The sequence below is a fragment of the Coregonus clupeaformis genome, chromosome 14 (assembly GCF_020615455.1).
Source record: "Coregonus clupeaformis isolate EN_2021a chromosome 14, ASM2061545v1, whole genome shotgun sequence".
Classification (NCBI taxonomy): domain Eukaryota; kingdom Metazoa; phylum Chordata; class Actinopteri; order Salmoniformes; family Salmonidae; genus Coregonus; species Coregonus clupeaformis.
Window position 1 is genome coordinate 21687240 of NC_059205.1, and position 18325 is coordinate 21705564.

At 44.4% G+C, this 18325-nt stretch overlaps 1 protein-coding gene across 1 annotated transcript in view; it reads left to right on the forward strand.

The window, feature by feature from the left end:
• Positions 1 to 8371: 8371 nt before the first annotated feature.
• Positions 8372 to 18325, forward strand: part of LOC121581360 (ankyrin repeat and BTB/POZ domain-containing protein BTBD11-A) — a 301845-nt gene continuing 291891 nt past the window's right edge. The window contains exon 1 of the mRNA XM_045224749.1: positions 8372 to 9441. Within this exon, the coding sequence (XP_045080684.1) occupies positions 8577 to 9441 (865 nt within the window). The 5' untranslated portion in view covers positions 8372 to 8576. The remainder of the gene's footprint in view (positions 9442 to 18325) is intronic.

Genomic DNA, 18325 nt, shown 5'->3' on the forward strand with positions numbered 1-18325 from the left:
AGGAAAACAGGCTTGAGGCAGGAGACATGAAAGGTGGGATGGACTCTGAGCGTCCTCGGGAGTTTGAGTCGAACTGCCACCGGATTGATCACCTTCTCCACCACAAACGGACCAATGAACTTGGTAACAACTTCCTAGACTCAGTCCGTAGAAGGAAGATCCCGTGTGGCCAACCAGACCCTATCTCCGATGGTGTAGGTGGGAGCGGGGATCCGGCGACGATTCGCCTGGAGCTGATACCGGTCCGAAACTCTAAGGAGTGCCTTTCTGGCCCGATGCCAGGTCCGGTGGCAACGACGAATATGGGCCTGAACAGAAGGCACTGAGAGCTCCCTCTCCTGAGAAGGGAACAAGGGAGGTTGGTAGCCATACAGGCACTGGAAGGAGACATCCCAGTGGCAGATGTAGGGGAGAGTATTGTGGGCATACTCAACCCAGGGCAACTGAGAGACCCAGGAGGTGGGGTTGGAAGAGGCCAGGCAGCGTAGCGTGGATTCCATCTTCTGGTTGGCTCTCTCCGCCTGACCATTAGATTGGGGGTGAAAACCAGATGTGAGACTGACTGTAGCTCCAATGGCCAAACAGAAGGACTTCCAGACAGCAGAGGTAAACTGAGGGCCACGGTCGGAAACGATATCACTGGGCAACCCGTGGACCCTGAAAACCTCCCTAACCAGGATCTCGGACGTCTCCGAGGCAGAGGGAAGCTTGGCAATTGGCACAAAGTGGGCGAACTTGCTGAATCTGTCCACGATAGTCAGAACGACCGTGTTCCCCTCAGAAGCGGGCAACCCAGTGACAAAGTCCAGGGCCAGATGCGACCATGGTCGCCGGGGAATAGGAAGGGGGTGAAGTAGTCCAGAGCTGGGCCGATTGGTACTCTTATTCTGCGCACACACTGGACAGGCAGCAACATAACCCCGAGTATCCTCGGCCATGGCAGGCCACCAAAAAGCGTCTGCGAAGAAACGCCATCGTCCGAGCCACGCCAGGGTGACAAGCCATCTTGCTGGCGTGGGACCATTTGAGGACCGCAGGGACGAACCGACTCAGGCACAAACAACCGACCGGGTGGACCGTTACGGGACCGGGCTGCGTCCGAAGAGCCGCCATCACCTCCTCCTCAATCTTCCACCTAACAGCTCCCACGACGCAGTTCCGGGGGAGAATTGTCTCGGTCTTGGACCCACTCTCCTCCGTCTTGGAGAACATCCGAGACAAGGCGTCCGCCTTGCCGTTCTTAGATCCAGGTCGGAACGTCAGGGAAAAATTGAATCGTCCGAAAAACAACGACCACCTGGCCTGACGGGAGTTGAGACGTCTAGCCGATTGCACGTAAGCAAGATTCTTGTGGTCAGTCCAGACAATAAACGGCTGCTCCGCCCCCTCCAACCAGTGACGCCACTCCTCCAAGGCAAGTTTCACCGCGAGGAGCTCCCGGTTACCCACATCGTAATTACTCTCCGCAGGCGAAAGGCGACGAGAGTAGTAGGCGCAGGGATGGAGTTTACTGTCCGTGGAGCATCGCTGCGACAGGATGGCGCCAACTCCCACATCAGACGCGTCCACTTCAACGACGAACTGACGGGCCGTGTCCGGTTGAGAGAGAATCGGTGCGTTGGTGAATCGCCTCTTCAAATCCAGAAACGCTCGATCCGCCTCGGATTCCACTTGAAGCTCCTGATACTGGAAGTCAAGGCCGTTAACGGAGCGGCCACACGGCTGTAATCCCGGATGAATCTGCGGTAGAAATTCGCAAACCCCAAAAAATCTCTGGAGCTGCAATCTCGTACCGGGCTGGGCCCATTCCAGAACCGCTCTAACCTTCTCCTGGTCCATCCTAATCTCTCCCCTGGAGATGATGTACCCGAGAAAGGATGTCGTGTGGGCGTGAAACTCGCACTTCTCGGCCTTCACGAACAGGCGATTCTCCAACAATCGCTGCAGAACCTGCCGGACATGCTGGACGTGGTCGGAAGGTTCCCTTCGAGAAGATCAGAATGTCATCCAGGTAAACAAACACAAAGAGACCGATCATATCTCTCAGGACGTCGTTCACCATACTCTGGAATACCGCTGGAGCATTGGTCAGTCAAAACGGCATCACCTGATACCGAAGTGACCCATCGGTGTATTGAAACCCGTCAACCACTCGTCTCCCTCTCTGATCCGGACCATGTGATACGCATTGCGTAGGTCTAGCTTGGTGAACACCGTAGCACCCTGTAAGGAGTCGAAGGCAGAACTCATCAAGGGCAGGGGATACTTGTTCTTGACCGTGATGTCATTCAACCCCCGATAATCAATACACGGTCGAAGAGAGCCATCCTTCTTACCCACAAAGAAGAATCCTGCCCCCAGGGGTGATGACGAGGACCGAACGAGACCAGCAGCTAGGGACTCCTTGATGTAGGTCTCCAAAGCCTCACGTTCAGGGCGGGAGATACTGTATAACCTTCCCTTGGGGTAGACAGCTCCAGGGAACAGGTTGATGGCACAATCATATGGTCGGTGGGGAGGGAGTGACAGAGCCTTCTGCTTACTGAACACTTCCCCCAAATCGTGATATGTCTCGGGAACCAGGGACAAATCTGGGGGTTTAGCCTCAATCACCTGACTGGGAACCGAATGGGGACAGGCAGTCTTGAGACAGTTAGCATGACAATCAAGGCTCCAACTCGTTACCTTGCCCGTCACCCAATCGAACGTGGGATTGTGTTCCTTCAGCCAGGGGTATCCAAGGACCAGAGGAACATGGGAAGACGGCAGAATGAAGAATGAAATCATCTCCGAATGATTCCCCGACAACAGCATCTTAACCGGTTCAGTCCTCATCGTGATACGTGCCAGACTACTGCCGTTCAGAGTGGTCGCTTCAATGGCTTCCGGCAATTGCTCCTTGGAAAGCCCCAGCTGTTCCACCAACTCGGCATCAAGAAAGCTTCCATCGGCACCTGAATCGATAAAAGCGTTAATCGCTAAGCTCTGATTCCTGTTCACAAGGGTAGCCGGGAAACGGGGTCTGACAGAGGTACTGAGAGGTTGAAACTGGCTCGCTGAAAGTCCTCCCAACTTTAGCGAGCCGGGCAGTTTGACGACCGCCGGGAACAAGTGGAGATGTAATGTCCCGAGCTACCACAGTAGAGGCAGCAGTTGGTCTTACGTCTATGTTGACGCTCCTCCTTGGTTAACCCGTGCCGCCCCACTTGCATGGGTTCAGAATCGGGAGAGAGGACCTCTCCACTAATCCTTTGTGGTGGAGAATGATCGCCGTGTTCTGGTCCACCACCCGACCCGACTGGGAACTGAGAAGCTGATCGATTGGACGGACCCCATTGCTTCTCCCTCCTTCGCTCTCGGACTCAATTATCCACCCGAATAGACAAGGCTACCAAGCTGTCCAGGTCACTAGGCTCCGGATAGGAGATCAACTCATCCTTGAGCTGCTCCGACAGACCCTGGTAAAAGGCCGCTTGCAGAGACTCCTCATTCCACCCACTCTCCACAGCCAACGTCTTGAACTCGATCACGAAGTCGGCCACGCTGCGAGTTCCTTGGTGAAGCGAAAACAGGCGCCTAGCTGCGTCCCTCCCTCGGACGGAATGGTCGAAGAGCTTCCTCATCTCGGCCGTGAACCCCTGGTATGAAGCCATGCAGGGGTCTTGTCGTTCCCAAACGGCTGAAGCCCACTCCAGCGCTCGACCACGCAGCAACTCAATCACAAAGGCTATCCTAGCCTTGTCTGTGGCATAAGAGTAGGGCTGTAGATCGAACACTAACCCACACTGCATAAGGAAAGAACGGCATCTTCCCAGCTCCCCCTCATATTTATCCGGCGTCGGAACCTTGGGCTCACGGAAGGACACAGCTCCAGACGCGGCAGGCGAGATGGGTGAAACCGGTAGTGGATCCTCCACCGGAAACTTGCGCTGGTTCTGGACCTCCATCAGACCGGTAGAAAGGTTCCGAACTGACAACGCTATCTCCTGTAGTGCCGTGCTATGTTGTCCCAACATCTTCTCCTGATGGGAAATGGCATGGCGAACAGAGTCCAGGTCCGCTGGGTTCATTACTGGCCGGATCGTTCTGTCACGAGTTACAAAGCCAGAACCCAGAAGCAGACCAGGACAAGGTAAGTTGAAACGAAGGTGAGTGTTTATTTACAAATTCAAGAGTGATGCTGAATAATCCAGGGAACAGAGCGGGCGGCGTTGGTTAGTTGTTGGGGGTGCAGTGGTTGATCCAATCATGGCTCGGCAGCCGCCGACCACCAGGCAGAGGTTGGATGAAGGTTCCGGACGAGTGACTGCAGATGGAACAAAAACGGAGGTAAGTAAACGACAAACCAACAAGGTGCAAAACAACAAAACTAACGCTAGAAGCTCTAAGACTGATACTCTGGTAAACCTACTGTTCATGGCTAACGATCCGGCAGGGAATGGATGTTAGGCCAGAGCCTAAGAAGGGTGATGATCAGGACCAGGTGTGCAGATTGCTGATGGGATGCAGGTGCGGAAATCAAGAGAGCTCCCCGGAGCGTTCCAGAACCCTCGGGAAACTGGAGATCACGAGCAGAATAACTAGTCCACAGACAGGACCCGACTCAGACTGCCGGGATCGTTACAAAATCATAATCCAAACAATTGTTAGTGATTCACATTGGTCCTATCACTCAAAGTTAAAACCCTCAACTTAGCACACGTCGACACTGGCAGAATGTACATTTATATTTACATACAGTAGAATTATCCATAATTCTAGTATTAACTTTCTCATCCCGATGTATAATTACAGATCAGTATCTCAATGCATTCTTAGTCTAAATTTCTATAAATGTAGCAGTGTATAGACCTCCACAATCAACCTAATACCCCAAAATAAACAATTTTTAAATAAGCCTAAATCAATTACGGGCACAGTTGACTAACCCCTCCTTTCCCGGCACTCAATCTTCTGGCGTTTCTTCATTTTGTTCTTCAGATAGCTTTATAGTTCAAAATGAATGGCCCATGATAATGTCCCAATTTCAATGTCTCAGGAATAATCTGATTTTCCCAGACAGACTAATGTCTCACATGAGCCCCACCACAATGCCTATTATGTCTTGTCCATTTGCCAACCTGTATACCAGCAACATTAGAGACGTTTGGAACAGATCTCTCTCAATACTCACTTCACGTGGACTCCTGTCGCACTCCTGAGAGAAATGGCATGAGAGAAAAAGCAGTTGATAGCTTCGATTGGATGCTGTGTACAGGTTGCTGGCTCGGACTCAGGTCTCTCAGCAGACATTTAGCAGACACTTTGATCCAAAGCGACACAGTCATGCATGAATACATTTTCATGTATGGGTGGTCCCGGGAACCGAACCCAATATCCTGGTGTTGCAATGCTCTACCAAGATGCATGACAGGGCTTTGTGAAGCCTCAATTTAATATGATTTTTAAGGCATTTATTAAATGGTGCTTATGCCACCCTTTTTATGGGTCCATAAATGTGGCATATATGTCATAATTGCCATTGATGGTTATGCCACATTTATGAACCCTTTATAAAGCATCACATATGGTTATAGATGATTTGTAACACATTTATATACTATTCATGAAGGCTTTATGAAGGCTTTATAAGCTGGATGTCAATTAATGTGGGATCCACTAGGTCGATGGCTTGTTCCGCCCACACCCAGCAAAAGTGGTAATAATGTAACTGCACATATTCTCTTCCATTTCTAACTTGCTCATTGAGGATGATGACCTTCTCTTGTGTTCACAAAAAGTTCATACTGTCTTTCTGTGATTGCCTTTCATGAGATTGTCTCTTCCCATGTCTCTTTAGACGCCAAGTTGATGGAGAATTTACTTAACACTCTTGGGTCTTTCGCTCTCCCTCCTGATGAAGCCTAAGACTTGTCGGTCACTGAAGGGCGGTCCATTACCTTTGGTCAATGTATTTCTGTTAATGCATGTCTATTCATCTGTCCTGATCCAGACTCAACTTTTTGATAGTAAATGATAATAAACACTAGGGGTTGGTTTCACATACACTGATTAAACCTAGTACTGGACAAAAAGCACTTTAAATGGAGATTGCACTAAAAAGCATTCTAGATTGATTGATTTGATTTGCCAGTAAAATTTTTGTTACATATCTACACCCACTACATAAATTTTTTTAACTTTACAAGGATAACACAATTATATTTTAGTCATTTAGCAGACACTCTTATCCAGAGCGACTTACAGTTAGTGAGTGCATACATTTTTCATACTGTCCCCCCGTGGGAAACGACCCCACAACCCTGGCGTTGCAAGCGCCATGCTCTACCAACTGAGCTACAGGGGACTACAATGGAAAGTCAATAACTTATTTCCATTGTGGTCCCTAATTTGCATTGAATATGCTTTTCAGTACAGGACTGGGCCTAATCTGTGTGTCTAGGTTTACAACATAATTGGAAGCTCTTTCTATGAACAACCTGAGTGTATTTTAAATGAATGATGAATGAACAATAGGCTTTTTTGCTTTTTTTAAATAGTTCTGACAGTGTTATGAATGCTTATAACAAATGTAATAAACATAAACATTTATAAGCATTACATTGCATAAACATTTAATATGCTCTTCATATGGCAAATTTTTCTGGGTGAGTTGTTATGAATGTTTATAGCATATTGTGGAATATCCAATGGATGTGATAGAGGGCACTATGCATATGAATAAATGGGACTATGCATATAAAATATAGTTTTAAAAAATCTACAACTAATGTTGAATAATGTGGTACACCATAAATCTAAATCCTGAATGAAAAGCAAGTACCAGGAGTGTGTGTTTTATGGCACTCACATGAGGACCCCATCAATTAGGATTGTACAAACTACATAGATAGGTAACATTTTTCATAAAGCCTTTAGCCCACTGCCATTTCTTGATTAGCAATGCAATGTTCCCTTATATCCTTTTGACATTGACGATGTTTCCATAAGAGTATCTGCAGTAGGACTGCAAAGGTATGTTCAGTGATGTGAACCATTCAGAATGTTGCAGAAAGAAATGTAGCATTGAGCGGAGCGGACATGATTCCTTATGTTAAGCCTACCCACCTGACAGAAAATCATATCTGATATAGTCCCAACATTCAGTAACGTTGCACCCCTGTGAATATATGATCTTTACCCCAAAGACGCTGATGTTTTATTATCCTTTCCATCAATTTTGTGAATGTATATTTATGAATATTTCAGGATCCTGGATTCATTCCATTTTCATATCATAGCCATAGTCGAATTCTTTCTAATCATTTTAGCCAAGCAGTCTATTTATTTGTAGCCTATATCAGTGAGTATGTTTACATGCACAGGATTCAATATTAAACTGATTATGGCAGTAGGCAGATTATGCAATAGTCATGTAAACACCTTACTCTGTTTATCTTAAATCAGCATAAAGTCAAAATCGAAGTAAGCATACCCCAATTAAAACAGCGGGTTTTCTGAGCAATCTTTCCAATTATTGGGAGATTTAAACACCTAAATCGGCGTTCCAGCTGTGTATTTGATCTGCACATGTGCAATCACCAGCCGAGCGAGTCTTTTACAAGAATGAAGTGAGTTGAGAACAACTCAATATATGCGTCTTAGCAGTCGTTGTCCTAACTCAAAATCAAATGTGCTTCACAAAAATTACATGGTCGCAGTGGTTGAACGTGTATTTTGATTGCCGATTTTCTGCATTTATCAGACTGCCATCAGGTAGCCTGATTTCAGATGTGTCCATGTAAACAGGATTATTATTGAAATCGTTCTTCTTGCAAAGCATGTAAACGTTTTAATCGAACTATTATATTAATCTGACTGTCCACAATAATTGCATTATTGTGTGCAATGTAACATAATGAGTGTGTGTTTCATATGTGTATATATGCATTGGTTAACGTGCTAAATGCAACCCCCTCCCACCATTAGGCCTGATCATTTGCAGGTGGATAAAGGTTGTGAGAGACTGTCATTGTTAGGTAAGACAAGAAGGATGATGGGAGTACATATTGGCATGGTTTTGTAGCGCCTTTACATTTCATTTTAATCTTTGTTTTTAGCCTTCTTAATCTGCCTTTTAATAATCTGTTGTATTTATTATAATATCAAACTCAGATTTGAGTAAATCCTTTTCCTGTAATATTTAACCCCCCAATCAACAGCTACTGTCATCATACAACCCAGTTTACAAATGTATTATGTCTGTCAAGAGTTATAGAGGCATCAGATTGGCCTTTAGCAGCCCACTATGTGCATAGCCCCTCCTCTCCACGCACGAGTGCGTACTGCGCTTGATGCAGAAGCTTGTGGATTCGAATTCTCACAGGTTATGCATAACAAGTTAGAGAAAGAGCAGTTTAATGGCATATTTTCAGTAAACGCAAGAAGGCGAAAACTAGGTAGAGCATTCACTTCATTTACAGAGATTGTATGTAGCTGAATATAACTCTTAAAGCCAGCGGCTGTGGAATAGCTGCGACAGAGACCCGGTTTGTGGCATTCAATGAAGAAGCAGACATACAGTATGCAATGCAGCCATGACAGGCAAGAGTAAGACCGCTGTGAAGACACTGGAAGATTTAACGCTCGATTCTGGTTATGGTGGAGCCGCGGACTCCTTCAGGTCGTCCAGCGTGTCGCTGTGTTGCTCAGACACGAAACTGTCATACGCGCATGGGGGCAACTGCTGGCATTTGACCGAATCTATGCACAGCCGACACAACAGCTTGGACACGGTCAACACAGTCCTGGCGGAGGACACGGATATCTTGGAGTTGTGCAGCCAGTGCGCCAAGCTTCCCGAGCTGGAGGACGTGCCATGGAGTCTCAGCGAGGTGGAGTGCGCACTCAGGAAGGAAGTGGAGCTATGTGTGGGGAGCCCATCACAAGAGGTCCTGGCCAAGCTCTCAGCACTGGTCAGCCGGGCGTTGGTGAGGGTCGCCCGGGAGGCTCAGCGGCTCAGTCTGCGCTATGCCAAGTGCACCAAGCACGAGATCCAAAGCGCCATCAAGGTGGTTCTCTCCTGGACCATCTCTGTCAACTGCATCACTGCGGCACTAAACGCACTTTCGCTCTATAATATGAGCACTGGGGATAAATTCAGCCGGGGCAAGTCAGCGCGGTGCGGGCTCATCTTTTCTGTTGGACATTTTTTCAAGTGGATGGTTGAGAATCGGGTGGCACTCCGGGTCCACGAGCACGCGGCTATATACTTCACCGCCTGCGTGGAGAGCCTGTTCCGTGAGATATTCAGCCGAGTGCAGCGGAGCGCGCTCATCAAGAAGGACAACGGCACCTCCACATTTATGCTCGAGACCCTAGAACAGGCCATCAACAATGACTCGGAGATCTGGGGTCTGCTGCAGCCCTACCAGCACCTCATATGTGGGAAGAATGCAAGTGGTAAGACAAACAAAATACATGTTGCTCATTTTCTGTTGACGGAAATGTGTCCTGGGTGGAATCGGATGCATTCTATTCGGTTTTTCGTTGGAAACTGGTGGTTTCAAGCTGAATGTACTTTGTTGACCACATCGTTGGCACAGTATCTTTGTTTCTGTTTGGATTACTCTACTGGTAGATCTACCAGTGCGTTATGGGATATAGGGATCTGCCGGTCAGAGTCTGTTTGTAGCATTGGCCCTTGCCGGCGTTGTTGAATGTTGTGAATACCTGGAGTCGATGGACTGTTTTGCAGAGTTGACTACATAAAGCGTATTTGAATGACGTCATTCATAATTGAATATTTTGATAGAGGAACAAAATCTACATCATCACGCACAGATTCTTGGTTCATAAAATGAATTTGTCAGCCTAATTATGTCATGTTAACCTTCTTTTTTTTTTTTTTTTTACCTATTTGCAAAAGTTAGGGTACCTGGGGTAACTAGCCCCCTGGGGTAACTCCCCTCCTCCCTGTAATTCACAATAAGACCATAAGATGTCATAATTATTTTCCCAACACTTTCCCTGGCTGCCACTGCTCTTGCTCAACAACATGCCCTCTGTGTCATTACAACTTTGAGATATTTCAACAAAACGAATGCGGTAAATTGATCAAAAAAGTTTATTTTGAAAAAGTTGTAGATGTATTCCAATGAAGTTAGATTGAATATATATATTTTTAAATATAAAAGTAGGAAAACCTTGAGAGAAATGTAGATCATTGTTGAGTAAAGTAGTAATATGTTGGATGAGTGTGTTGGGGGCAACTCACCCCTTTATGGTTATGAATGTGTTTCTACCTGTCATTTAGACAAAAACTAGCGCTAACTGGGCTAGTCAATGCTAACTTGCTAGTGCTAGCTAGCAACCTTACTCCCAGATCGTCTGATGTAAAATTCATTAAAAAGATAACGTCACTTATTTGTAGTTGTAAATGTTTCCACTAGTGACTGATAGCTTTACAGTTAATGTTACTTTACAGCATTTGATGTCATATAGCTAGATACATTTTTAAGAGAGCTTTTCAATTGGCATCTCTCCCCCTGTTTTCAGTCACAGGTGGGGACTGGATTAGATGTGAGCAGTGCAGTGCAGGAGGTGGGCTCATGAGTTATGCTCCAATTTTACTGGGGATAGCTTTAATGGTGACCTATTTACAAATTAAAATCGTGCAATAGCAGAGCATAAGAGATTTGCCACATCAATGTTACGTTATTGTTATTAATTGTTGTATTCCAATGTTATTAGTTATATTCATATTTTAATGAATTTTGCTCCTGAATGTCATTTTAAAATCTTGCATTATTCAAATCCATATTTAGTGCAATTGTACATCATGGATTGTATGGAAAAGGAACAACAAAGAAAATTAATGTGCAGGTGAGTTAGAGGGACTTTACATCAAATCTCCTCATAGTGTGGATATTAATGGTGACATGTGCAACACCATATCCCCCTAATTTGATTTAAATAATAAACTAGTCTTAGCATTTAAGTATTACTTACTAAATAATTTCTAAATAACACTGATTTAAACATGGATTTTAACACTTGTGAAACCCTATCGCATAATCTTCTCCCGGGGTAACTGGCACCACTGGACATCTGCTGGTCCACAATGAATAGCAGCGTGTGATTATCAGAGACGTTTTTTTCTCTCCACTGTTTTCATCAAAACTCTGTGGTGCAGCGGTAAGTCATTGGCTTTTATAGCCTATAATCAGTTGGAATACCAGTTTAGCATCTTACATAATGCTTCCCTTTTTTTCCCCCCTTCAAGTTGACTCGTTTTCAAAAACTTAATCTAGGGCATTATTTAAGATGCTTAAGACAGAAGCTTATACTATACAAAATACATTTGAACAGTGTGATTTCACATAAAACGATTTTCCAACTACTGTGTCTTTAATGGGATCGAACCTCCTACCCTCACGTCCTTGAATGTTTAATATTTCCCTACTCTACCTGCAAAGCTACCGGTCAGAACTTTTAATGCAATATCCTAACTATCAGAGGGATCTCGCATTTTGCAACACACTGAAAAAGCACGTGATCAAACTAAGTCATTGATGATGTACTTCACGCATCGGCACACTGTTCGAAGTTAGCTGCTTAGCGATTCAACGTATGCCTTGGAGCTCTGGTATCAAACGTAACATCACTACCAACTGGAAACATTGAAAATGGTTCCTTGAGGATCTCCAGGGTTCCTCGAGTCACCACTAATTCTAAGAGTGTGGGTATTTCCCCATGTGGCTCAGTTGGTAGAGCATGACATTAAACTTATCAGATTACACAAACTCCTGATGTTAAAGTTTAAAAACAGGTACTATTTAAAAGAAAGAAAAAATTACAATAAAGCATATTCAGAATGGTTCTATATAGAACCCTTCTTGCCTTGCAAAAAATCAAAAGAACACTTTCTTCCATAAATGTTTCTTGGGATGAAAAAGGTTCTAGGTAGAACTCTTTGCCTTCAAAAAGAGCATATACAGTAAGGAAAAAAATTATTTTATCCCCTGCTGATTATGTATGTTTGCCGACTGACAAAGAAATGATCAGTTTATAATTTTAATGGTAGGTTGATTTGAACAGTGAGAAACAGAATATCAACAAAAATCCAGAAAAACACTTGTTATAAATTGTTACAAAAATGTTATAAATTGATTTGCATTTTAAATGAGGGAATTAAGTATTTGACCCCCTCTCAATCAGAAAGATTTCTGGCTCCCAGGTGTCTTTTATACAGGTAACGAGCTGAGATTAGGAGCACACTCTTAAAGGGAGTGCCCCTAATCTCAGTTTGTTACCTGTATGTTACCTGTCCACAGAAGCAATCAACCAATCAGATTCCAAACTCTCCACCATGGCCAAGACCAAAGAGCTCTCCAAGGATGTCAGGGACAAGATTGTAGACCTACAAGGCTTGTAGACCTACAAGGCTGGAATGGGCTACAAGACCATCGCCAAGCAGCTTGGTGAGAAGGTGACAACAGTTGGTGCGATAATTCGCTAATGGAAGAAACACAAAAGAACTGTCAATCTCTCTCGGCCTAGGGCTCCATGCAACATCTCACCACGTGGAGTTGCAATGATCATGAGAACGGTGAGGAATCAGCCCAGAACTACACGGGAGGATCTTGTCAATGATCTCAAGGCAGCTGGGACCATAGTCACCAAGAAAACAATTGGTAACACACTACGCCGTGAAGGACTGAAATCCAGCAGCGCCCGCAAGGTCCCCCTGCTCAAGAAAGCACATATACAAGGCCATCTGAAGTTTGCAAATGAACATCTGAATGATTCAGAGGAGAACTGGGTGAAAGTGTTGTGGTCAGATGAGACCAAAATCGAGCTCGTTGGCATCAACTCAACTCGCCGTGTTTGGAGGAGGAGGAATGCTGCCTATGACTCCAAGAACACCATCCCCACCGTCAAACATGGAGGTGGAAACATTATGCTTTGGGGGTGTTTTTCTGCTAAGGGGACAGGACAACTTCATTGCATCAAAGGGACGATGGAGGGGGCCATGTACCGTCAAATCTTGGGTGAGAACCTCCTTCCCCTCCAGCCAGGGCATTGAAAATGGGTCGTGGATGGGTATTCCAGCATGACAATGACCCAAAACACACGGCCAAGGCAACAAAGGAGTGGCTCAAGAAGAAGCACATTAAGGTCCTGGAGTGGCCTAGCCAGTCTCCAGACCTTAATCCCATAGAACATCTGTGGAGGGAGCTGAAGATTCGAGTTGCCAAACGTCAGCCTCAAAACCTTAATGACTTGGAGAAGATTTGCAAAGAGGAGTGGAAAAAAATCTCTCCTGAGGTGTGTGCAAACCTGGTGGCCAACTACAAGAAACGTCTGACCTCTGATTGCCAACAAGGGTTTTGCCACCAAGTACTAAGTCATGTTTTGCAGAGGGGTCAAATACTTAATTCCCTCATTAAAATGCAAATCAATTTATAACATTTTTGACATGCGTTTTTCTGGATTTTTTTGTTGTTATTCTGTCTCTCACTGTTCAAATAAACCTACCATTAAAATTATAGACCGATCATGTCTTTGTCAGTGGGAAAACGGACAAAATCAGCAGGGGATCAAATATTTTTTTCCCTCAATGTATTAAAATGGGTAGCAATTTTATGACACTCGACTGCGTTACAAGAGGATCTTATAAAAGTGTTTCAAATGTCATTGTCAGGACGAGAGGTAAATAATTCAGCACCCTCATGCATATTTTAAGATTTCAAATGACAAGTTATCAAACCCGTTCACAGGACTGGTTAACTCTGAAGACTTATTTGGTGTCTAGAGAGTTAGGTAGATCAGCCTTTGGTTTCCTTGCATGTTAAATGATCTACAATGCACTTCAAAATGTGTGCCTCTAGGGCATGTCAGACAGTGGATAGGAGACCTCTGTTGTTGTGTATAATAACATGTATTAACTTTTTTAGGGGGTAGATCAGTTTTAATATTGCAGATAGATTGTGGCTTCCATCAATGTAATTATCTGCATCATTTCCAATCGTGTGTGTGTGTGTGTGTGTGTGTGTGTGTGTGTGTGTGTGTGTGTGTGTGTGTGTGTGTAAATAAACTCAGCAAAAAAAGACATGTGACTAACAGAAATTTAATAATGTGTCCCTGAACAAAGGGGGGGGTCAAAATCAAAAGTAAAAGTCAGTATCTGGTGTGGCCACCAGCTTCATTAAGTACTGCAGTGCATCTCCTCCTCATGGACTGCACCATATTTGCCAGTTCTTGCTGTGAGATGTTACCCCACTCTTCCACCAAGGCACCAGAGAACAGGCCTCAGTGTAACGCTCATTCCTTTGACGATAAACGCAAATCCGACCATCACCCCTGGTGAGACAAAACCGCGATTCGTCAGTGAAGAGCACTTTTTGCCAGTCCTGTCTGGTCCAGCGACGGTGGGTTTGTGCCCATAGGCAACGTTGTTGCCGGTGATGTCTGGTGAGGACCATCCTTACAACAGGCCTACAAGCCCTCAGTCCAGCCTCTCTCAGACTATTGAGGACAGTCTGAGCACTGATGGAGGGATTCCTGATGTAACTCGGGGACTTGTTGTTGCCATCCTGTACCTGTCCCGCAGGTGTGATGTTCGGATGTACCGATCCTGTGCAGGTGTTGTTACACGTGGTCTGCCACTGCGAGGATGATCAGCTGTCCGTCCTGTCTCCCTGTAGCGCTCTCTTAGGCATCTCACAGTACAGACATAGCAATGTATTGCCCTGGCCACATCTGCAGTCCTCATGCCTCCTTGCAGCATGCCTAAGGCACTTCACGCAGATGAGCAGGGACCCTGGGCATCTTTCTTTTGGTGTTTTTCAGAGTCAGTAGAAAGGCCTCTTTAGTGTCCTAAGTTTTCATTACTGTGACCTTAATTGCCTACCGTCTGTAAGCTGATCGTGTCTTAACGACCGTTCCACAGGTGCATGTTCATTAATTGTTCATGGTTCATTAAACAAGTATGGAAAACTGTGTTTAAACCCTTTACAATGAAGATCTGTAAAGTTATCTTTGAAAGACATTGTCCTGAAAAAGAGACGTTTCTTTTTTTGCTGAGTTTGTATACACACACAAACACTACCAGTCAAAAGTTTGGACACCTACTCATTCCAGGGTTTTTCTTTATTTTTAATTTTTTGTACATTGTAGCGTAATAGTGAAGACATCAAAACTATGAAATAACACACATGGAATCATGTGCTAACCAAAAAAGTGTTAAACAAATCAAAATATATTTTATGTTTGAGATTCTTCAAATAGCCACCCTTTGCCTTGATGGCTGCGTTGCACACTCTTGGCATTTTCTCAACCAGCTTCATGAGGTAGTCAACTGGAATGCAGGTAGTCATCTGTTGCAACACTCACTACCAAGATCCAACCTGCCTCTGGAAGCAACGTCAGCACAAGAACTGTTAGACAGGAGGTTCATGAAACGAGTTTCCATGGACGAACCTGGGTTTAGCGGATGCCAAGAGAATGCCACCTGCCCCAAAGCATAGTGCCACCTGTAAAGTTTGGTGAAGGAGGAATAATGGTCTGGGGCTGTTTTTCATGGTTTGGTCTAGACCCCTTAGTTCCAGTTCCCCTTAGTAACCACGCCAGCCCAGTACCTCCACATCCGACTTCACCTGCAGGATCATCTGAGACCAGCCATCCGGACAGCTGATGAAACTGAGGAGTGTGTCTTTAAAAAAGCCTTTTTGTGGGGAAAAACTCATTCTGATTGTGTGGGCCTGGCTCCCAAGTGGGTGGGCCTAGGCCCACCAATGGCTGCGCCCCTACCCAGTCATGTGAAATCCATAGTTTGGGCCTAATGAATTCATTTGAATTGACTGATTTCCTTATATGAACTATAACTCAGTAAAATCTTATAAATTGTTGCAGGTTGTGTTTATATTTTTGATCAGGACTGCTTTAAAACTTTGTGTTAAAATACAGCTTTAAAACAGTGTGCAGTGGGTCACCTTGCTTGACTCAGGAGTTTAATCACGTTGTGACCACGGAATGTGAACATCCCTTATAGTACTTAACTACAGCTCACTAAAATGTTGTTTTGGACTGGTCCCCTTGTGTTTGAACGGTAAAGGCTTTGGAGAACGCGTGAGCAGGTTTCTGCACATTTCTCTGTTCCTACTTGTACTTTGTAATGAGACTGGACTGCGTCCAAAAAGGACTGCAAATTTCCATTTCATATGTTCCCGAAAAGAGAGCGACATCGGTTCAGAGTGTGATTTTTATTTATTTCTGCAGTGATTTCTGCCTGAAAACCACAAAAAAAGTGATCTGGGTCTTTGTAGCCATAATGTCGCTAGGACTCTGGGAGTTACACCACAGCTGCTTGGCTTCACACCACCTCATCTGACACACAACAAAATATTACAATAGATGGGGCTTATATTACACAAACTGTATCCATGAGAAGAATTTACACAAAGTATCGGCGGAGCACCAAAGCAGAAGTTCTGATATTCCAATTAATGTTCTAATTATCACTGTCACACTAGTCAATCAGTGCGGTAATGAGCTGTCCATACAGGCAGTGTGTTGGTTAGGGAGATGTGTGCCTCAAGAAAATAGCACTAGGTAAATGAGATGACATCGGATACACAGCATTCACCTCCCCAGTTTATTTAGTTACTAGGGAGTGTGTGCTTATGTTTATTATATTTATTCATTGCTTGTATTTGATTTTATATAGTAATATCGACAATGCTTTGGATGAGACTGCCTCTTTCCGCAAACTGATACTCCAATTGAATTAAAAACATTATTGGCAATTAGAATACATTTGACTAACTCATTCATGATTAAACATAATGTAAGTTGGGATGTTGTCCAAATGGTGCCCTTTGTTGGTGGCTGGGGTTTTCTTTTAATCCCGTCTCTGCCAGACTCGTCTTCCTCAAACAGCAATAACAATCACTGTGACCCTGAACTTCATATTAGCATGTAGCGGTTTAAAGAGGCTGTAATGCATTTATGTTTTTAGGTCATCCCCTAAGCCTAATTGACACCTTCCACTTCAATCTAATGTCCATTCCTGTCTGCATATTAGATATTGCAGAATTTCGTACTAGCGAATGGCGCGGAAGGTATATATTAGGCTTCACCATGTCTAAATGTGATCTGTAACATGTTTACTGGGGCTAGAGTGTAGGATCAGTACTGACTATGACTGGGTACTGTTTCTGGGCGTTGCAGGGGTGGGGAAAGTACCTTGGCACGCTGAAACTGAAGACCCATGTCAGTCCCGGATCCCTTTCCTCTCATCACCTCTCTACTTGCTGACGGTACTGATTAATCACGAGGTGACAATCGCACGCCAACGCCTATCTGAAACGGGGCCAGAAGCATAACAAACAGACTCTGTGTTCTGTTAGTGTATTTGTACTGTTGTTAAACAACTTGCTGGTCAGAGAATATAACTTAACTAATAAAACTTTGACTGTATTCCGAATAGAAATCAATTAAAAGGATCTTTCTTCATTGCATTAGTTCCAAATGTTGTGTCTCAAAACATAATTCGCTTTTGCTAATCTGTATTGGACATGGCTGTTGCATACCCTGTGTGGTGAATTATTATTAATGAACTGTAGACTTTAATGGACTATGAGGTAGAACTGGGTTAATCAAGAGCATAAAGTTAGAATTCTTTGTTACTGGGCCAGGAATTGTATTGGGTAATTTAATTTCACTGTGTGGGTGAGTAGAGAGGGAATCTGCCCTAGGGTCAAATTGCTTGCCCTTACTTAAATCCATGGCTGTCTTATCTGATGAGAGACTGAAACTAGCTTGTGGCCTTTTGTCTCTCTCGTCAAACACCGTGAAGGGAGCGGCACCAGGGTTGAATGGAGTTTGGGCTAAACCTTTGTCTCCTTGGTATCTTCTTGATTGATTACAGCATGATGGGGTGAGGTTTGTGTATGTTAGGGCCTTGTCATGTTTAAACTAAACATGAGTGTGTGTGCAAGACAGGGGAGTGAGTGATTGGTTGGAGTATTATGTGCATAATAAAAGTCGAGTTTAGCCGCCCTCAGAGACAAAGGAAGTGGGCGTGGAGTGATAAAGAGCGGGAAACTGAAGAGGGAGGGATTGAGAGCTAGAAGAGTTGGGGATGAAGGTAAGGCTGAACGATTTTGGAAAATAATCTAATTGCGATTTTTTGCCCCCAATATTGCGATTGCGATTTAATATGCGATTTAATTTATTTATCCTTTTTCCCCTACAAAACATAATGAATGATTTAAATATGACCAACACAATAGTATATACATTTAGTGTGAAATGTTCTTTCCCATAGGCTGGGTCTATTTGT